Here is a 24,484-nt window from a genome sequence, read left to right on the forward strand (position 1 = left end):
TGAGACTGTACAAGGCTACACTTCATTTACACTCTTACATATCATCCTCATTCATCATCTGAATTATTATCTGAAAGGTAATTACCGGAGGCTAAACAGGAAAAAGAAGAAGTTGGCCATCTCACATCAAAAAAAGTAGCAATCTATGATTCTTATAGATCTTTACGCGTCCAAGCTTCCCAGACATAATTATGGCGAACTTCTGATAGAAGCATTCATTCTTGGTGAGTTTTTTCTGATATTATAATATCATAATTTTGAAGTATAAATTAAATAAATCACTCTAGCATTTTAACAGATAATCAATCACATTGGTTTCAAGAATAAACTGAAATTAAAATAATAATAATAAAAATATAGGGAATAGCTTTACATTTAATTCACAATAAAACATATGAACGTAAAATGATCGTGAAGGACATCTTCTTTTAATCATTCTTCTGCATGTGTTTTACACACACATGTAACGTGCAACCGCAAGTATTATAAATTTCTGTATTACCGCAGCTTTTAAATACGTAACCACAATTCTTGAAATTATGACTCTCAGACCGACTGGAAAAGAAAATATTAAGAAAAAACTATAGTTCATAAAAGCATAGTAAAAAAAAAAAGTTTCGAGTACTTGAAAAGTAGTAAGAAAATTATTTTCTTCCATTAAATTAAACTTAATGAGATATTAAGCTTTATTACGTCTTCAGCGATTAATTCCTGATTCTGTTATTTTAGATATAAAATTATTGCAATAAACAAAACTTTCTATATTGCAAACTTATGAAAATAAAAATCATTTATATTTTTTAGTAAACGTAGCTAAATAGTTAGTAAACTATTAAGCTAAATGTTATAACCTATTCAAATCTAAAATTACTGTAGAAGTCAAATTTATAAATTATAATTTACATTCATTCTAATCAAACCAGCTTGTGTTTATAAGTACGTAGTATGTAAATATAAATCTATAGTGCTTATAAAGGGTCTTTCACTTTCAATGCAGAAAGTAAAATTGCAATAAAACAAAAAGTATGAATAATGTCAACCAAATTTTATTTTTATTTTAAAGCTTATAATATTAAATTAAGTTCGAAAGACAATATCATTCATATGGCCTCCACAGCGTTGTTTGACATAGCCATGTCTATCAACAAACCTTTACGTGGCTTTCGCACAAATTAGCTTGAATTCAATCACCCATCGTGTTGGTCTAGTGGTTAACGCGTCTTCCCAAATCAGCTGATTTGGAAAGTCGAGAGTTACAACGTTCAAGTCCTAGTAAAGCCAGTTATTTTTACACGAATTTAAATACTAGATCGTGGATACCGGTGTTCTTTGGTGGTTGGGTTTCAATTAACCACACATCTCAGGAATGGTTGAACTGAGAATGTACAAGACTACACACATCATTTACACTCATACATATCATCCTCATTCATCCTCTGAAGTATTATCTGAACGGTAGTTACCGGAGGCTAAACAGGAAAAAAAAGAGCTTGAATTGCACTAATAATGCGACTGATATTTGCTTTCAAGTTATCTATCATTAGTGTTTGTTGCCATAGACTTATAGATAAAAATATCAAGGGAATCAAATTATACGATCTTGGTGGCCAATTGAAATTACGATTTCGTGAAATTATGGAATCACCAAACGCGTGATGCAATAACTGAATTGTTTCACAATCTGCATAGCATGTGGCACCATCCTGTTGAAACCACATCTCATTCAAATCAAAATTTTCCATATTTTCAAACAAAAGATTACAAATCATAACTTGATAGCGTTCACCATTTACTGTTGTAACATCTCCTTGCTCATTTTCAAAAAAAAAATTAAAATGTTCCAATCATGTCACTAGCCCATAATCTACACAAACAGTAATTTTTTTTGGATATAATGATCGCCATTAAATCATTTGAGGGTTGGAATCATCCCAAATACGGAAATTTTGTTTGTTTACAAAGCTATCAAGATCAAATGAGCCTCATCTGTAAAAATTATTTTTTTTAATGAAAATTTGAGCTGGTCTAGAATCCTATCAGCAAAATATCTACGCATATAATGGTTATGTGAGTTTAATCCTCGATTTATTTGTATCTTATATGGTGTAGACCAAGATCTTGACAAAAATTTGCCATGTTGTTATTGTTGTTGAAGAAAGGCCCAGTTCTTAAGAACGATGTGAAAATGATAAATTCCGATTTTCACGAATACCTATACTTACAGCAAAAATATTATTTTGACTTTGAATTTCTTATATGAATTGATTTTTCAACAAGTAGAAAAAATTCTTTTTGAATTTTTTAATCTAACGATGAATTTTGTTTTTGTTTAGCCGATTATGCACACCAAAAATATCGCGAAGTAAATAACTCTATACACCTATTTATGGCATCTCAGCTATTTATATCTTGCTTCCCATAACGCACTATTTCCCATAAAGATATTTTAAGAATTTTTTTTCTAATTACTAATGTTTTTACTTCCTTGTACAAAGTAAAGGAAATATTGCGATAGCGAAAAATTCCGGTTTTTGATTTCAACGGAAATATCCATTTTGACTAGTTTCGGCGTGACGTATGTACGTACGTATGTAACTCGCGTAACTCAAAAACGATTAGCCATAGAATGTTGAAATTTTGTATTTAGGACTGTTGTATCATCTAGTTGTGCACCTTTCCTTTTGATTATAATCGGCTGAACCATAAGTGTCCAAATTAGCTCAAAATCCCAAAAATTTGGATTTTGGGCTTTTCTTAACTGCAGTAATAACCCTTTATTGAGTGCTTTTTCAACGATCATAAGTTGTTACTTATTTTCATTGGTTCCAGAGTTACAGCCAAATAAAAGTTTAATTAATGAAATATTTGGATCTTATAAGGGGAAGGCAAATCTGTTCGAATCCGACTTCATTTGCTTTTTTAATTTTTTTTTTTTTTTAATTTAAATATATTGTTTTATTAATAATTATTAACCTCTAATTGTAAAATATTTTACAATAAATAATAATTCAATAATAACAATAAAAAAAATATGAAAAAAATCAGAAGTATTTAGAGAAATAAACATTTATGTGCTTTTAAAATGTGCATATGTAATTTAATAGGCGTACAAGGAAGTCATACAATGTTCACATCAGATTTCTGTTATTTGGCATACACTTATTTTTTCAGTCCGTTTTTAATATATTCATTGTTTATAATTTTACTAATTTAACAAAATTCTGCAACTTCTGTTTATTATTTTCTTCTAATTATCATTATCCTGCCCTTTTCATATTAAATTTCGTTTTCGTCAGAAATAAAATTTTCTTGTTATCTCTGAATTATTTTTTCAACCTCAGATTCTTTTCAGTTAGTTATTCTTTTCTGTTTCTTCTATAGGTAAATTAAAAAAGAATGTGAATAAATTATAACCTAGTAGTTTATCCTCAACCTAGTAGTTTATCTTCTCAATACTACCGCTTATCTTTCCTCGTTTTTTTCGTTAAAAAGATTTTTTTTTAAATAAATGTTCAGCAAATCTTACTGAACATATTAGTCATGTAATAATAATTCACTTAGATTTTATAGTTAAAAAAAAGAAAATAATAATTTAATTTTCTGGTACTTAATAAATTTTCACATTACATCTAATATGAAACTCCATTGATGTCTTGTTTGATTAGCCTCCGTCAAATGAAGTCACTCAATCGTACCGGATTAACCCATTTCTTTCAAAATAATTTTTACTTGATACTTACAATAATTACAAACTTCTAGAGAATTTATTACAACGGTACTAATAAATAACAATCAGTATTGCTAGATATTATCATATCTAGAACAAGTATTCAATTCAATGTACGCTTACTAAGAAGATAAAAGTATGAAGTAGTTTCCTATTGCTTTCTTCACTGAATCGAATACGCTGTTGCATAACAGCAATCTAAGACCACTGAAATGCAAGTGATACTCAATTCTTTAAGTGACACTTTCATTTTATTCACAAGTACCGGATACTTACCATCATTACTTTCAAAAAAAGGAATTCGAAACAAAACAGACACCAGTCGTTAATATTCCAGGTACTTCAGATGCATCAGTCATAAGACAAAGACAAATAATGAACTTTAAACAAGTTAATGATTTTTATCAAGAAATAATGATTTATGAATATTACCTTCTATTCAGTAAATTAATTCCGCTTTTAAAAAATGTACTATTATTTAAATTACTATCGTATCTCCTTTCACAGTTTTTTCATTTTAGATTTTCTATTTCTTTACGGTTAAAATGTAATTAGTGACACTTATAATTATTAAAATTACGATTATTTAACTGATAGAAATTTAAAAACAAGGAAATAACTTTGTTAATTGCAAAATAAATTAAAAACTGAATTGATGCCCCTATAAAAAAAACTAATTAACTTAATATTTTAATATTTAGTTTATAAATAATGTGAAAGTTATCAGAATGTTTGAGTTTAAAATTGTTTATTAATTTTTTGTATGTATGTGTGAATCTCATTTTAGGAATATTTCATAAGAAAGCTACCTATTGTAATGGATATCATATTCGACTTCCGGAAAATTTCGTCAATCTTCGCGTTTCACATCCCCCAGACCCCAAAACCACCGTTAGTTCAAAAGTTTATGTATACATTTATATATATATATATTTCATTTTCTTGTGGACACGATAACTACTTTAATTTTGCGCCAATCACTTTCAAATTGATACATAAAATATAACGATCCAAAATCTCAGTTGAGTTCGTTAATGGGAAAAATCGGACCACGAGGGTGGAAATGAGGAGGTTTTTCGAAAAAACAAAATATCAAATTCGTTTAAAGTTCCTTCTCTTCTTTCGATAAGGGCCTAAAACCTATCTAAGTAAACTTTTTTGATATTACCAACCAATGGCCCAGGGGATGGAAAAAATGGGGTTCCTGAAGATAAAAAAATTACATCTCCCTTAATAGGTAGAGTAACGAATCGGTCTAAAGTGATCGTTAGTCCCCTAAACATTACCTAAAAATTTTGTCTGTAACAATTTTTGATATGACCAACCCTTACGGAAAGAGCTGACCAAAATGTTGCTGGAATTATAAGAAGATGTGGCTTATCGTATGCTAAACATGTGAAACGTTTTTCACATCCAACCATTGTCGTATTGAGTAAATTTGAAGTTTTTCTTAACTTTAAGGTGGAAGTCTTTTTTATCACCTACTTAGCACCGGTGAAACCTACCACCGCCTTCCGACGTGCCGAAAGGGATTTTTTTCTTTGTAACGCACAGTCACCAAATATATCCACAAATTTCAAATGTATAGAATTATAAATTTCTTTACTCGCTTAATATAGTGGTTACATGAAAGATAGCACTTGTGTTTAAACTACTGTATCTGAGTTTAAAAAAAATCGCACAATAAAAATAAAGATATCTTTGGAAACTGAAATTATTTTTGGGCCGTTTGAGATAAAAATTTTCTAATTTTTGACAACGATTAAAAACAATCATATTTCTTAACAATTTCATTATTTTGATTAATTATTTACCACTTTTTTATAAGCTTAAAATAAGGCCCCTTTTTCATTTCATGCACGACTTGAAATGCACAAATAATTGTAATAATATATTTATTTATGTATAATATAATTAATTAATATGAATACTGATAAACACATGAACTGATGTAAAGGATTCAAGAATAGAACAAAAACAGTAGGTATTACATAGTTGAGACTGTACCGCTCGCTGAGATGACTTCATCAGTCCATCATAATTATATTTCCATTTTCTTAAATCGATTTTTATAATCCTGTAAACTGTGCTCACCATAAAACGCGAATATTTATTAATTTAAACTCTGCAAATATGAATTATACAAAATTAATGCCTGATAAATTTCTTTTTTTACACCTAATGTTAACCGAAATGTGATAGTTTTACTTAAAATGACCTGTATGTTTCAATAGTAGTATATTTGTGCTAAATCTTAATTATAATTATTGAGAAACAATCCTTTAATCTATATTCAAAATTTGAAAATTTTTATCTCGATCGGTTTTGATTTTACAGTAATTAATTCGAAGTTGTTCTCAAAACAAGTGCAAAAAATCGTGAGTTTCCCGCTTTCTACAATCCTAATTTTCAAACGAATTACCGTAACTAAAATTGGCCAAATCCAGTTAGCGCAAAAATAATTGCAGTTTCCGACAATATCTTCATTTTTATTGCCCAATTTTTTTTAACTGAAATACAATAGTTTAAATACAAGCGTCATCTTTCATTGTGACTACTATAACATATTGTTTCAATCGATTTTTCTATTTCAAAGGAAAATGAGTATAAATTGTTTTTTAATAAAAATCATAAAAACTGATTATTACTCAGAAATTACTTGGTTATTGTTTCCGATGAGAAGGAAACTGGTCGTCCTTCTAGACTACTTAAAACTGTAGAATGTAGTGGTGACTAAGCTTTGGATAAAATACAAACATTACAAAATTCTACCTTTCCAACAGTTTCTTCCAATTTAATTTAACAATAAATTTTCTAATTTAAAAAAAAAATTGATATGTACACTACAAGACTTCCTTGTAGGCTTATTAAATTACATATACACATTTTTTTTTTAAAATGAAAAGTACATAAAATTTTATTTCTGATATCTTTTATTTATTTTTTTATTGTTATTATTTATTGTAAATTTTTTTTTACAATTAGAGGTTAATAATTATTAATAAATCAATATATTTAAATTAAAAAACGTTAAAAAAAGGAGATGAAGTTTGATTTGAACCGATGTGCCTTCGCCTTGTAAGATCCAAATATTTCATTAATTAAAATTTTATTTGGCTGTAACTCTGGAACCAATGAAAATAACTTACGATGTATCGTTGAAAAACTCTCAATGACGGCTTATTATTGCAGTTAAGAAAAAGTCCAAAATCCAGATTTTTGGATTTTGGGCTTTTTTGGACACTTTTGGTTCAGTCGATTACAATCAAAAGGGAAGGTGCACAACTAGATGTTACAACGGTCCTAAATCCAAAATTTCAACATCCTACGGCTAATAGTTTTTGAGTTATGCAAGATGTATACGTACGAACGTTCAGACGTTACACCAAAAGTAATCAAAATGGATTCAGGGTTAATCAAAATGGATATTTCCGTTGAAATCTTAAAACCGAAATTTTTCGCGATCACAATACTTTCTTTACTTCGTCCAAGGAAGTAAAAATTAGTATTAACTCTGTGGCTTCTATAAAAATTAAAACCACCTAATTAATGTTTATTTATTGTATACTCACTTTTTACATTTGAATTTCATAGGTGTACGACAATACTTGTAAGGAAATGTAATCTACTCAAGCTGCTAAAAAGGATAAATTCACCTTAATCACATTCAGTAAAAAAAATTAAGATCAATAGAGGTAGTTTCTACGTAACCTTTTTTTAAAGAAGAAACGTGTCCGATCTTAAAAATATTCCCTAGAATGTGGAATGAAATATCATTTCTTCTCACTGTCTCAGTTGTTTTGTCTATTTGGCAACAAATTTCGATTATTCTACCAAAATTAAAATCTCGGCATTTCGTGCGGAAGTCCCGAGTTCGAATCCCGGACAGGCATGGCATCTTTTCATACGCTACCAATTCGCACTGGACTAACGACCAAACGTGTTGATGCCCGCTTTTTCTCAACAACAAAAAAATTATAGCTTAAGGTCCCTCTGGATTTTAAGATTTATTTTCTGACACTTCGGGGAATTTTATTTCATCTAAACAAAAGAGATTTTTATATTTTAAGAAGGAATGCTTAAGCGTGACCCATTATATGTTAATACCGATACATTTAATTAAAATCTTAGATTAAAAATTACTATGATAAAAAATAAAATTAAAAAAACACCAAAAATGTGCGTAAAATTTAGAAACGCATTAAAATCCGTTGGCAATCATTTCCCTCATATCACCTTGTCATTATCAGATTAAAACATTTAAAAATAATCGATTTACTATACAGATTAAATTTTAAACTAACCAATCATTATTTATCTAATTAAATATAAAACTAAACGAATTTAAATAATTTAAGTGCACACTAATATTTGTTTTTCTCGACGAAAATCTAAAATTTATTATATGTCCTGAAAGTTTTTGTAAATAAAGTGCTTTTTCTTTCAAAAAAAAAAAGAAAGAAAATGGATTACTATTTTTGGAAACAAGTATTATCCTGCGGATGTTAGTTCTTTTGCCGTTACTCATTATACAATCTCATACATATGTATGACAGAACTTGTAGAGTAGAAAAGATATATTTTTAAAGCTACTTTAATATATCGAAATTGTAATTTTCTTCTGCAATAGTACATAAATTATATCAAAATAAAACAATTATTCAGTATTAATATTAGAGATTTATTTTTTTATTATTTGTGTTGTATTTCATAAATGAGCATTCTTCAATTTAGATTTTATAACTTGCTACTTTTTATCTTTTGAAGAAAATTAATGTTTACTACTGTTGATAATGAAAATTAGTCTCAAGAGTGTCTACCTGAGTCTGTTCCAGACTACATGTTTACTGGTACATTTACACTTACACTGCAGCTACGTCAGACCTGGCAAGCCGGTAGCAGTAATTGGATTTTCCTACACATACACACACACACACACACACACACACACACACACATAGAGGGTCATTCACGGGCACCGAATGTTTTTGAAGTGGGTTGTACTCGGGCGTTCGTGGTGGGAGGGGCACGTGGCTGGTGTCTGACGTTTCCTTTGTTCATAGCATTTACATTTTAGTCGTTGAGATGGAGCCGTGGACGCTAGACCAACGCCTGTACGCGTATGACAGTTTTGTTCGAAATGACGAATCCGTAACTGCTGTTCAGTTTAATATCCATCGTAATGCAAGTGTCCCTTCTCGTAACACAATATTGCGATGGGTAAACAACCTTCAACCCACCGGGTTAGTCTAGTGGTAAACGCGTCTTCCCAAATCAGCTGATTTGGAAGTCGAGAGTTCCAGCGTTCAATTCTTAGTAAAGCCAGTTACTTTTACACGGATTTGAATACTAGGTCGTGGATACCGGTGTTCTTTGGTGGTTGGGTTTCAATTAACCACACATCTCAGGAATGGTCGAACTGAGAATGTACAAGACTACACTTTATTTACACTCATACATATCATCCTCATTCATCCTCTGAAAAATTATCTAAACGGTAGTTACCGGAGGCTAAACAGGAAAATAAGAATAGATGCGAGAAATGTTACAGTTCTTTCGGTAGAGGGTAAACAACCTTCAAACAAGCGGTTCAATATTGAAGAAAAAACCACCGGGTCCCCGACGAACTGCTAGCACTCCAGAGAACATCGAACGAGTAAGGGAAACCATTGTCAGAAGCCCACGCCGTTCTATTCAGAAGCATTCAGCAGCGCTTCAAATGAGCACAAGTACGGTAAGACGAATTCTGCATACAGACCTGCATTTCCATCCTTACAAGATAGCCGTCGTGCAGTAGTTAAACGAGCAAGATTTCACGCAGCAATTACAATTTTGTCGACAAATGCTTACCATTTTTGAAGAAAATGAAAATTTGTTATTGTTAATAAGTGACGAAGCCCATTTTCATCCGAATGGCTTCGTCAACAAACAGAATTGCCGGTATCGGGCAGAAAGAAACCCACATCAGCTTCACGACAGACCACTTCATAGCCCAAAGGTGACTGTCTGGTGTGCAATAGGAAAGGTCGGTGTTATTGGACCATATTTTTTTGAAGAAAATACAAGAGAATACAACAATGTATTTCCCAAAATGGAAGTGATGTCCATTTTATGCCGGACATAATTTTTCGTTCACGAGTAAGTAACAAATGCTTTGATTTAACAAGTGTTTCAGTACCAATAATATTTTTTTAAAGTAAATATTCAATTTTTTATGATTATTTTAAAAACATCCGGTTCCCGTGAATGACCCTGTATATATATACGTATAATATATATATATATATATATATATACACATACACACACACACACACACACACACACACACACACACACACACACACACACACACAACCAGATCCGGCAGTAGCTGGAAGACGCGTTGGAGAAAAACAAAACAATGTTGATTGATTAATGTTTTTTTTAAAAAAATAAATAAATAAATCTGACATTTTACAAATTAATTCTGTACAATGATACAAACACTATTGTGAATCATTTACACATTAGTGATTTTTCTTAGAAAATTCTTGTATACGTCATTATTATACGTCATACACACATACGTGTGTGTGTGTGTGTATATATATATATATATACACACACAGCCAGATCCGGCAGTAGCTGGAAGACGCGTTGGAGAAAAACAAAACAATGTTGATTGATTAATGTTTTTTTTTTAAATAAATAAATAAATAAATCTGACATTTTACAAATTAATTCTGTACAATGATACAAACACTATAGTGAATCATTTACACATTAGTGATTTTTTTAGAAAATTCTTGTATACGTCATTATTAAGTACATATATTTTAATGGATGACACTTAAAACATCAAGTATGGAAATTCCGCATCATAATATTTATTTATCAATAAAAATTAATTGTCTAAACAGTAGATAAGGAAGTAATGTTTCAAACGCAGGTGCTATTGTTGTAGCACCTTATGTTTTTAAAGAAAAAAAAAACTATAGTTATAGTTTTGTTAAAAGTAGGTCAAATTTTATTAAATTTTTCAGCTGTACTCGTTTTGAGCTAATGACTTCTGCCTTTTTTTTAAACTAGTTTATGTAAATAAGGCGTTATTTTTCTTTTAATGTGTACAAAATTTATTAAGTTCTGACACTTATAAAACGTTATTTATCTTAAAATGTAACCGTGTTTAATTTTATTTTAATAATTTTGTAAATCTTTTTATTGAGTTTTTGAGATAGAACATAAAATCAATTAGTTCATTATTTTAGTGATTTTCAGAGGGAACTCTTTGATCTCCGTTTCGATAACATTCCAACCGCACTTGAACCTATCAATTATCACCACCTATCATCTATCTCTACGTTGTAATATTATGTATCTCATATCTTTGAAGGTAAAGAAAAGTTGGAACGCCGGCGTTAACTTATAGTTTAATTCAATGGAGAGAGAATACTTTGAAAACGGGTTCTCCAAGATAACAAAATATACTTTTTTTTTCAAAGAACTATTTTACATTAGTCATAAAAATAGTATTTAATTTACTAACAGTAAAACAAAACTTTTTTTGTTGAATTTTTAAAAAATAAGTAGCTTTGAAAAAAAATTTGTCTTCTTGCTATTAATGGATGGTTATATTTTTAATTTGTTGTTGAACTAATTAACTACTCAGTTTTTTCATAAACGATTATTTATCTTTTCTTTTTTTATACAACATGGATACGCTATCTAAATTATGTAAATTGCAGGAAATTTCCTTGAATAATAAAATTTACTTTTAAACTATGTTTAAGTAACATAATAAATTAAACGTTTATTTTTTGAAATGAATACTATTTTTATTTTTTTAAATTTGAAAAATGAGAATAGTTATTTTAATATTAATTACTTGCAAAATACCCTGCTTGAAATTAAAATAATCTTTTTAATAAATAAAAATTTACCCAGTTAAGTGTAATATTCAGTGATATTTTCATTATTTTATTAATTTATTTTCCATCAGAATGAAATACATTAAAAAATAATAATAAACAGCCTAAAAAATAATTTATTTCATTTATATTTTTTTTTAGAAAAAATATAATGGAAGATTACTGATGAACACCTTAAAAAATTGTTAAACCGACTTTAAAAAAGAAGTTTCTTAGATTATTTCTATAGTCTATATGTAACGGCTAACACATGTACATAGTTTTGTTAACGTTATCCGAGAAAACAGATAAAATAACAAATTGTTATGCACCTTACGAAGTTAACAATTACAAATATCCTGAGAAAGGTTCTCAGATCTTCTCATAAATTTGTATTCTGTGATTCCGATTCGGATATATTCTGAATTATTAATAAAAACCAAAATTTCATTTCTTTATGAGATTTTTTCTATAAATATTTCAAAACTCACTTCACCTATTTTCAGGAATTTTACTAAAATGAATACAATCATAAAAAAAAGTGTTCATTTATAACAAAATCACAATTTAGATTTATCCGGCTGAAATAAATTTGACATATTTTCATAAAATTAATATACTTTCACTTTCCGTGAAAAGAACAACATGTTTTACTTCCTTGTACGAAATAACGGAAGTATTATGATCGCGAAAAATTTCGGTTTTCAAATTTCAACGGAAATATCCATTTTGACTATGCCTGAATCTATTTTTACTAGTCTCGGCATGACGCCTGTACGTACGTATGTACGTATGTCTCTCGCATAACTCAAAAAGGATTCGGGGTAGGATGTTGAACTTTTGTATTTAGGACTGTTGTAACATATAGTTGTGCATCTCCCCTTTTGATTGCAATCGACTGAACCAAAAGTGTCCAGAAAAGTCCAAAACCCCCAAAAATTTAGATTTTGAACTTTTTCTTAACTGCAGTAATAAGCCCTCATTGAGAGCTTTTCAGCGGTATACCATACATAAGTAGTACTTATTTTCATTGGTTCCAGAGTTATAGCCAAATAAAATTTTAATTAATGAAGTATTTGGATCTTACAAGGGTAAAGAACATCGATCCAAATCCGACTTTATCTCTTTTTCTTAATTTTTTTTTAATTTAAATACATATTGATTTATTAATGATTATTAATCTCTGATTGTAAAAATTTTTTACGATATTCAATAACAACAATAAAAAAAAATATTAGAAGTTGTTAAAGAAATAAAATTTTCTGTACTTTTCATTTTAAAAAACGGGTATCTATATGTAATTTAACAGGCGTACAAGGAAGTCATGTAGTGTCCACATGAGATTTTTTTAATACTTTTATTTAAAGTGTCATCGGTAATTAAAGTTATTAGCGACTCTTATCAGTGTAATGTAATTGTACCGTTAAATTTTTTGTCTTGAATAAACTCAGGTCGGCTACTCCTGTGAGACATGTGGTTAATTGAAACCCAACCACCAAAAAACTGCGGTATCCACGATCTAACATTCAAATCCGAATAAAGTTAATAACGATGTGCCATTCTCAGGAAGAAACAGAATCCCATATCAAACTTACTAAACAAAGTTTTAAACAGAAATTCATATTTATGATATGGATTAAGGTATTTTGTTGAAACATGGTAAAAATATTTGCAAAACTCCGATAATTCTGCGCTTTAAAATTTTAGTGGTGACCAGTAAATTTTAAATAATTAGTAGATCTGAATTTTAATACAATTTAATTACAACTAATTTTAATACAATTATATTTCTTAGCCTAAACTATGAAATAATTGACTTAACAAAATCCCACCTCACGTGTTCTAATATGATTTGAAATAAAAGACTTCTGCAAAAATTGTTGAAACGAGTAAATTCTCAAATTCTAAATCAGATAAATATTTTTACAAGATGAAATCGACTTCAACATAACCACAAACGTATAAATAGTTCTATTCATTTCGTCTAAAAATTATTTACTTATTAAACCTTAATTTAGGATCAACTTCAAAAAGGCAAAATTTATAGAATGGTTAAATAATATTATTTATTATTTTGTAATGCGTTTTTAAAGTCGATATTTTTTTAAAAATTAATCTAATTTTAAAATACCTTAATTTTATTCATATTTAAATACGAGGAAACCTTCAAAAAGGTTGCCGATATAATAAATTAATTTTTCAACGAAACATAAAAGCCAAGAATCTTGTGCCTTGATGAAAATAACTAAAGGAATTTATACAAATAACATTAAGGTAACTAGTTTGGAGGATGAGATAAAGTTGAGTTAAGAACTGCAAACTGTATTACTTTTTTTCAGTAATCATACTTTGAACATTACAATATCAATAAAAATTTTATTGCGTTACGCTATGTTATAAACATAAAATATTAACCGATAATGAAAACAAAAAAAAATATATCTTCAAATCATCTTTGAGGATATTTTAATTTTTAAAATATCTTCTTATTAAAGAAAATGATACGTAAAATAAAAAATTCTCCTGTTCAGTTATCTGGAAAAAAGTAATTACCAGACAACCTTTCTCTACAATCTAAAAAGCAACCATCAGAAGTGATCCATGTTGTAAAGAATATGACTTTTCAACTTAAAATGTTACAAAAATTTGGAATTAATTAGTTAGTTTCTTATGAATATTCCGCAAATCTCCAGATATCCCATCCAGCTCCCTGAATTAGGACCCGCACGTAGCCGCCTCCGTTGTTTCTGGTAAGTGTGTGAGGTGTAGTCTTCTACAGACTCAGGCCGACCGTACCAGAAACGTGTGGTTAATCGAGACCCAACCACCAAAGAACAACGGTATCCACGATCTTATATTCAAATCTGAATAAAGGCAATTCTACCTTTATTAGGATTCGACCTGAGAACTCTCTAATTTAAGACGACGAATTTTACCGCTAGACCAACCGGCAGACCCGGATATAATTAAGAAATCCTATTACATTTATTGAAATCGGTTTAAAATTTCGATCTGGAAAAATAGTTTCATTAGATTTTATTTTCTCTCATTCAATTTTTTACTTTTTATTATTTTTTTTAAAGGAAAGTCCTTGAATATTCGTGAAAACTTTCTTTTTTTTTGAAGTAGTTTTAACGATTATATATACATATATATATATATGTGTGTGTGTGTGTGTATGTGCTTATATAACCACTGAATGAGATTAATATGATGTTTTTATAGAGTATATTAAATATACTTCTTACTTTTTCAATCTATAATTATATTTATTTATTATCATAATAAACTTAATTATTGCTTTTAAATAATTACAAATATGTTCATAAATATCACAGGTAAGTGCCTTCAAGAGGAGGTGATGTAATGTTAAGTGGATGTTGACTAATAGTATTTATTTGTCGTAGTCTTGCAGTGAAGCTTAATTTAATTCCTGATTTAGGTACTAAAACAGTGTTCGGTACAACTGTTATCTGTTTATCGTATGATTTTATTATATACTGTCTTAAAACTGTTGATATCACTGTCTTTTCTGCTATTATGGCGAATTTTTTTCCTGTAAACAATAAAAAAATATTTTGTTAACTATACAGATCAATAAATAAATGAATCCTAATACGTATGTTTTTTTTTTTTAAAGTAGGCTTTGATTTGAATGCTTTAATTTAATTGTATATATAAAACAATATATATGTATATATATATATATATATATATATTGTGTGTGTGTGTGTGTGTGTATTGTTTACTAGGAGATAAAAATTATTTTAAAGAATTTATAATCCTATTCAATCTGAAACTTATTATTAGTATAATATTTTCTCCATTGTTCAAACCTGGTATACATCGCTCTTGGTAAAGTCAATATAATAATGCAATTTATGCATCCTTTTTTATTATGAAGAAACCTAGAAAAATGTTAAAACTGTTAAATTAATATTTTAGCAGAAATAGTATTGTTTACAATTTTTTTTTGTCAGTTTTACTCAGTTCAGTGTAAGTGGGTATTTAATTAATTAAAAAGACAAATATAGTGGAGAAAAAAAATCAATAAAAAAAAACTGAAACTGTCTGAAGTTCTAGTTGATAACACTAAAATAGAAATATCAACTATTTTAAAAGGATTTCAATTATTATAACTTCTGCTTGTTTCAAAATCTCCTCTTGCTATTGAAACGTATACCGTGGAAGAACAGAGTACTGTTATTATTGGCAAGAACTTATTCACAAGGACAGACGCATAAAAAATTTGGAAAATTCTGAAATTTGTACTCTGAATATTGGCACTGACCATTACTTTATTCATGATGGATTGAGTTACCGCAAAACATGTTCCGAAACAGTTGATTCAAAATGATAAAAACACATGAATTCACATTTGTATGAAAATTAAACAACGGTTTTTAACGTAAAGTAATGCTTTTTGGTTAGCATAATAACTTGTGATTAGCAGTCTCCTTCTGCTGGTCACCGCACAGTAGTAGAGTTTGGATTGTTTAAAGTTAAAACGTTGATCGTACTTCCACATATATCGTTTATCGATGATGTTCGGTCTTAAGTTATTTTTCTAAAATCTAAATTTCGAGTAAGTCATCGCTCAGGCAAATAAACTAATCAATGTTTCACCGGTGACAAAAGTTAAATAATACGAAACAATACCCTTCTCCTTATCTTCCTAACCAGTTTAGAAAATACTTCAGAGTTACTTCAGGTTGTAATTTTCAAAAAACCTAAAAGGGGTGCATAAAAGAATGATTCCTATGTAATTATTTTAGGCAAAGGAAAAAAAAATGAAGTCGTGGTTATAAACTATAAGATATCCCCCAGTCCTTAATAGGGTAATGAAAAATTCTAAACGGGAACTTGATCGATAAAAATTTCGTTTTTATAGATCGTCCTTCAGTGATTACAGTGAGTTGAGGACTACATTGAGTACAATCAGCAATTTTTGCCTATATATAAACTTGCTAACTTATATAATGAATGTATTTTTTCTATTATTTGTTATAAAATGCAAACCATCATTACCTTGAAAAACAGATAATTATCTTGATCAGCTCTCTCTCTATATATCCATATATATATATATATATATATCCGTATATATATATATATATATATATATATATATACATATATATATATATACATTTCAGTCTGATCTCTGCATAAACTCTCAGAATTCACAATAAGCTTATTTAAAAACAGCTATTTAGCGTTTTAAAAATATTTAACTAATTTAGGGAGCTTTTTAAATAAACATTAATTGATTTACTAAACATAGCTTTCTAAATGATTCCTTTTTTCATTTTATTTTTTTCTGTTTTATTTCATTTCATTTTTCCTTTTTTGATTTATCTGATTATCATAATTTTCAACCAACTCAATATGGAAGAAATGTGGAAATTTGAGTGTCTGGGGATTGAGTCATTTTAACAGCTTAAAATTCATTACTCGAAATAAATATTTTCTGTCTTCTGGGGACACCTTTTAGCACGAAACGGTCAGTCAGTTCAACCCCTTTTTCTTACATTATTTGAGATTAAATTTTTCAAGTGATGTTTAGGTTTGCCTAGAGCTCAATCCGTCAAACTCTATAGCAAAACTTTAATTCCAGGGGTTAGGGATTGTCGTAGGTAATACTTACTAGATACTATTTACTAGAATATTATTTCTCTGCAGGAATATTCCTGCAGAGAAATAATATTAACTTTTTTATTGTTAATAAATTATTTGGAAAATTAAATGAATTATTAGATAAACTAATTTTTATCTACTTCTCTTATATTTACTTTGAAAGCATAATTAAAGCTAAAAATAGTTAATGGAACATTTTAATTGTTAATTAACAAGTGATTTACTTACCTGTGGAACTTTTCATAGAAGAAGGATTGAACAAATAAGACTTTATTTTGAAACTTTCACCATAACTAAAAATTACTGTAAAACTCTTACCTCTTGCCAGTTATAATTATATATATATAATGTCAAAGAGGAATTAGAAAAACGGTTGAATGAGATCCTACAAAGAATTATTGGGTCCCATTTTGCAATCAGGCATTTTTTTTTAAATTGAAATCAGCCTAATTTAACTATAGTACTTAAATTAAGATTTTTAGTTAGCATTGATGAAATAAAAAATACCGAGAACTTCATTTACTTTTTTTTAAATTCATAGTTTTTTGAAGTAAATTTTTCAGTTTTATAAAACACTTCACCTTGTTATATTTTAATTAGTAAAAGTAGTAGTAGTCATTTTTTGTTATAAATTACTTTTATATTTGTCAAAAAATCAATGTAATCTTTACATTGATTTAAAAAAAAAGTAATTTTTGAAACGAAAACGTAATCCATAATGGAAATCCTAATGTAAAATTCCAAACAAATTATAGAAGAATCATGAACACGCAAGAATTGGTAAAAATAAATTTATTTTCCGAGATGTATTTACTTTTAAAACCTGAATGAAGTAGTAAGCCTAATAGTGTTAAAAGTGTGTAGAAGGAGGAGGTTGTTTTTTATTCACTTATTTTATATTTTTTTGTATTTGATGACATCAGCTGTTAAGATATGGTGCATGTATCCTCATGCACCACGTGGCCGAAAGCATACAAATATACCTAACCACAGGCAATACCAACTACCAAAGAACCGGGTGATTCAAAAAGGACTTCACAAATTTAAAACCATGTAAAAATTTATTTAGATAACTTACAGAATCGGATGAGATCTCACTTTAAAGGAAAACATATCAACCTTTACTCACGTAGTTAATTAGTACCAAATTTGGCCAACAACGCTGTCACCAGTGTTGTTAGAAAGGATACATTTAATGCTGCGGAACATGCTGGTTGTATGTTTTGATTTCATGATTTGCAGTCAGCAACTGCAGTTCAACGGAATTTTCGTTGAGAGTACGGTAGGGAGCCTCCTGTTAGGCACACAATTTACTCTTGGCACCAAACGTTCGTTTAGGCAGGTTGTTCTGTTAAACATACAAAATCACTAGGACGTCTACGCGTCCCTGAAGTTACTGTGGAACAGTTCAGAAAACTGAAAACTCTGTACGAAGTCCAAAGAAATCAGTTTGACCTGTTTCTCGTGAGACGAGCATTCCACAAATGACTGTTTGATGCGTATTACGTAAACCATCGCACTTGAAGCCGTACAAACTAACCACGGTTTAACAAATTACAGATGACGACAATGTTGCTTGGTTGCAGTTTTGTGTGGAAATGATAGATAGAATTGCAGACAACGATATAATTTTAGACAATATAATTTTTGTGATGAATCAATGTTTCTCATCGGTGACAACGTGAACACAGATAGCTGCCGAATATGAAGTAGCAAAAACACGCATGAAACTTTGCAGTAAATTCGTAATAGCCATAAGTCAATGTTTTTTGTGTCCTATGGGAATAAAAAGTGTACGGCCTGTCCAAGAGGCAATCGTAAATGTTATCGTTTATCTGGACGTGTTTCAAAATTTTTCAATTTCTCTGTTAGACAGTGATGACCCAAGATAGACGCCATTACTATCAGCAAGTCAGGGCACCACCTCGTTATCGTCTAGAAATACGAGATTTTCTTGATACTCGATTCCCAGGTCGATGGATTGGTCGTGAATGTCCAGTTGCATGTCCACCTCGCTCCCCAGATTTGACTTCGTTAGAATTTTTCTTGTGAGGTTTCACTAAAGATCTGGTTTATGCACCGCCCTGCCTGCTGATCTTGTCCAACTAAAACTTCGAATTAATGCCGCAGCTATAGAAGTAACATCCAACTTGCTGGCTACAATCTGGAATGAAATCGACTTCAGGTGATATATATTCTGCATTACAATGGAACCCGTATCGAACCAAAGTGAATGTTAGGTGACAAATTTGATATGTTTTTCTGTGAAATGAGATCTCAACCGAATTTTTAACTTATCTCATTAAATTTTTATATGCTTTTAAAGTTTTGAAGTCCTTTTTGAATCACCGGTTTCTCCTCAGGACAGATAAAAATTATTATAAAATATCTTCAATTTTTTGCAACCTTCCTTTCAATCGCCTTTTACGACAGGGAGAAGAAACATTAGAGGATTATTCTACAACTGGATCTTCCTCTAGAAGAGAACGTTAATAATTTAAACTGTAGCTACATTATTTTTTTTGTCTTTGCATAAACTCAACTCACAAAACATTTTTAGGAATGAACTTTCATAATGGGTTCTGAGTTTTTAAGTATAACTATATGTACGTGAGTTTTTTTGTTAAAAATAAATATAACGAATAGAATAAATAAATATATATATATTTAGGGAATTAATGAATGCTAATATTACTGATATGCTAAGAAAAATAATTCAATCTAAATAATTTCTTTAGGGTCAGGCCTAATAAGGGCCTGACCCTAACTGTCCTTAGGATCAGGGTAAGTCAGACCTAATGTAATTGATAATTACTATTTTCATAAAAGTTACCCCTTGTCCAAAAAATGTATTAAATAAATAATCAATCCGATAACAAAATATTGAATATTATAAATTCTATTTTTTTCGGGAGGGAATGAAGTAAAAGAAACCTATGTAAGGAATGATAAGAAAACTCTAAGGCAAAAGCTTTATTTTTTATGACGGGCAATTTTGGAAAATTTCAAAGATTATTTTCTCAAACACGATTCCTGTGAACTTAATAAAACTATTAATTTGTGTTATAGTACTAGTAAAGTGCAACATTTTTTCGCTTAATTTACTTCAAACACCTGTTGACTTTTTAAAGAAATTAACGTAAAAACCTTTACTCAGTTCAATCACCTTTCAGTTATCGGTTATCTTCTTGAAATTTTCGTGAAACAATATTAAATTGATATTATTTCTAGTTTGACTAATCAGTCATTCAAAATAAGCATTATGCAATAGATACCCACATATACGTAATTAAAGAGAATAATCAATTAATTAATTTTAATAAAATAATATTCTGCTATACCTTCCTACACATACCAAATTTTAATTCATTTCTTAATTTTATTTGTAAATTTTTCAATTTATTTTTTTATTTTTTCTGTACAATTTCTTTTTAAATTCTCTTTTGTCTGTTTAACCTCTGGAACCACCATAAGGTATTACTTCAGAGAATGAATGGGGATGATATGTATGAATGTAAATGAAATGTAGTCTTGTACAGTCTCAGGACGACCATTCCTGAGATGTATGGTTAATTGAAACCCACCACCAAAGAACACCGGTATCAACGTTCTAGAATTCAAATCCGTAAAAAAGTAAATGCCTTTACTAGGATTTGAACCTTAGAACTCTCGACTTCGAAATCAAGTGATTTGCGATAACGAGTTAACAATTATACCAGCCCACTGGGCTAATCTTTTTTAACTTAAATCTAAGTTCTAAACCTTATTTAGTTTACTGTTTAATTTTACTATCGTTAATTAGATGATTAGCTTGTAATATTACCGTTATTTGATCCCGATTACTTATTATAATTTTTGTTAAATTTTCTATAATGACAGTGAATTTCTAACATTCAGTTTTTTTTAGAGAAGATCAGAAGTAGATTTTTTAGTAAATGCAATTTCATTAATATGATTCAAGCTTGTTGCATATTTTACTCATTTTTTTTTTTTTTTAATTACCTTATCTAAAATGTACATCAATATGAAATTTTAATAAATTTCACTTTTAAAATTTAATTTTTATCAAAAATTTTACGTAGCTTTTTTCAAAACTTAACTATTTACATATTTCCTTAATTGTTAAGTTATTTTTTTTTATTATTATGTTTTCTAATTTTTTATCTTTACCATCTATTTTTTCTTTGGTAAATGGACGTACGGTGTTAAAATAACTTATCAAGTGATTGTGTTACACAGTTAAATTTTTCTAAAAAAATAAAACTTCAGAAAACAAGCTATGTCGTGACATTGTATTCAATTTCTTTTAAGAATGAAGTAATTAAATTAAAATTCTTATCTGTTAATTCCTTCACGAGAATACTCATCTAAGAATAAAAGAAGAATAATTTAATTAAACTTCCATGCCCGTATGGCCCACTTTATTTACGAAATAGTCATTGAAACGCTCACAAACGCGCACGTATATATATATATATATATATATACTATTTTACTAAATACTATTTTATTGAGTTTCATATTATTATTTATAAATAAATATATTATTTTATAAATAATAAAATGAAACTCAATAAAATAGTATTTTGTGATGTTTAATTATTCTTTTAAAACAATTATTTTAAATAAATTACAATAAATGAGCAAAAAACCAGGTAAAAGGTAAGAGTTTTACGTCAAACAGTTAATTATCTTAAACACTAATTATACTTATTATAAAAATAATTTTATTTTATATATTTTTAGATTCACCTCCTACCACCCTTACGATGAATCCAAAAAACCTTTCCTGAACGGATAGAAGAGATAACGTAGAGGATGGTAGATAGGAATAATATTTAGATTTAATAGAACGGCCTTAGTATAATACATTTGTAAAGGAGAATGAAATATAGACACTCCAACAAAGAACAAAACCAACCAGAACAAAAGGGTATACATATACGAGGTGCGACAATAAAGTAATGAGACTGATGTGAAAAAAAATATTGCTTACCGTTTTAGTCATGTTTAGTGTTGTCTCCTTCAAAGTAGTTCCCCTCTGATTGCACACACTTATTCCAGCGCTTCTGACATTGATGGTAACATTTACGGAACTCATCTTCTGTAATATCTTCCAAGACCCTCGTCACAGCTTTTTGAACATCTTGTGTTGTTTGAAAATGGTGTCTCTTGACCGCCATTTTGACTCTTAGAAATAGAATAAAGTCGCACGGAGCGATATCTGGTGAATAAGGTGGCTATGGTAGTACTGAAATTTGTTTTGAAGTTAAAAATTGCTATACTGACAGAGCAGTATGGGATGGCGCATTATCGTGATGCAGAATCCAATTATCAGCAATGTTGACACGGACACGAAGAACTCGTTTACGAAGTCTTTCTAAAATTTCTTTGTAGAAATATTTGTTAACCGTTTGTCCAGGAGGCACCCTCTCTTTATGAACAATTCCCTTGGAATCGAAGAACCACACAAGCATGTATTTCACTTTTGACTTTGACATGCGAGCTTTTTTTGGTCTGGGTGATCCCTTTGAGCACCATTGCGAACTTTGGCGTTTTGTCTCTGGATCGTATTGAAAAAACTAACCTTCATCACCAGTGATAACACGGCTCAACAAATCTGGATTGATTTCCGTTTGCTCTAACAGATCGGCTGCCACATTTTTCCGTGTTTCTCGCTGTTGTGTGAGATTTTTGGGGATTATTTTTGCACAAATCTTTCTCATACCAAGATCTTCAGTTAATATTAGACGAGCCGTTTCTGGATTGATGTTGAGTTCTTCTGCAATCATTTTCACGGATAATCTTCCATCAGATCGTACGATTTCACGCACCCTGGTCAAGTTGACATCTGTCCGTGAGGTTGATGGTCGTCCACTGCGGTCTTCATCTTCAACATTCGTTCTGCCTTCACTAAAAATTTTATGCCACCGAAAAAACTTGAGCTCTTGACATAACCTCCTCTCCAAAAGCCTTCTGAAGTTTACCATAAGTTGTCGTCGCGTTTTCACCCGATTTAACGCAAAAAGAAATGGCATACCGTTGCGCAATATTTTGCGGTTTCATTTCTGTGACGAGAGACACAAACACGTGTTCGCTTATTACAGCACAACTCACGACTGTGCAGTTGCATCAATATGCCGCTTGGACTAGAAGTAGCTTATAAACCAAGGTCAAAGATGGTGTGCCTACGCAATCTGCAGGGTTGCCACATCTTGCAAAGAAAAATCAGTCTCATTACTTTATTGTCGCACCGCGTATATAATATATATATATATATATATATATATATATATATATATATATATATATATATATATTGGATTTCTTTTTACTAAACAAATATTAGGAAATTGATCAAATTAAGAAACATAACTCAGTCCAACGTAACTATTAAAATTCTAATTTTATTCTTGTCTTTCAACCAAAAGTTGCACATTCTTTTGGAACTTACGGCTTCAGAAATACATTTTTATACTGACATGATAGTTTAGCCGATAGTTGCCACAAAGGTACTGTAGTTTTTCAGAAAACATGATTGATGAACACCAACCGAAAGCGCTCTGTTAAATTTATTATGCAGATTTTTATAAAAAAATTAAATATAGAAATATGTATTTCTGGTTGTTTAACAAGACTAATCCAGTTGTTTTCGGATTGCTTTCTTATCAACGTTTTGAAAGATGTTAAATTTAAAATGTAAAAACTTTAGAAATCTGCTCTGGATTGCTTCAAACAGTGGTATGGTCTAAGCACTCTCATTGTTCCAAATAATGATGTTTTATATTCTAAACGATTTGACAAGCGAATTAAATAACAGAACATTTGTAATAATATTACGAAAATGTCTCTAGAAAACAACATTGTAAAATCTCTTTTGGTTTCCAAACAAGATTTTTGATGTAGTTAGAGAAATACAATTTACTATCTAAAAAAAATGCGTAGATATCTTATATTTAAAATAAGAAACGTTAGTTTAATATAAAATGCTACAAGCTTCGACTTTTGAAAGTTTAACTGCTAATAATTACGACTAGCCCATTCAAAAATGTTATACTGCAAAGTGTCTGTTGTAATTTGAGAAGTGACTTTTACGTCAGGTGGAAAGATTTGAGATTAGCAATCAATGCTACTGGTAATTTCATCTGTAAAAATAATAAAAAAAGCCTTTTTTGAAAGATACTCGAAAGCCCAAGTTTTATAATACTCTAGATATAACGTAAAAAAGAGG

At 29.5% G+C, this 24,484-nt stretch overlaps 1 protein-coding gene across 1 annotated transcript in view; it reads right to left on the reverse strand.

The window, feature by feature from the left end:
* LOC142319924 (cytochrome P450 4C1-like) overlaps window positions 1-24,484 on the reverse strand; it is a 167,582-nt gene that overhangs the window by 61,763 nt on the left and 81,335 nt on the right. The window contains exon 14 of the mRNA XM_075357598.1: window positions 14,953-15,172. Within this exon, the coding sequence (XP_075213713.1) occupies window positions 14,953-15,172 (220 nt within the window). The remainder of the gene's footprint in view (window positions 1-14,952; window positions 15,173-24,484) is intronic.

The sequence above is a fragment of the Lycorma delicatula genome, chromosome 2 (assembly GCF_047948215.1).
Source record: "Lycorma delicatula isolate Av1 chromosome 2, ASM4794821v1, whole genome shotgun sequence".
NCBI lineage: Eukaryota > Metazoa > Arthropoda > Insecta > Hemiptera > Fulgoridae > Lycorma > Lycorma delicatula.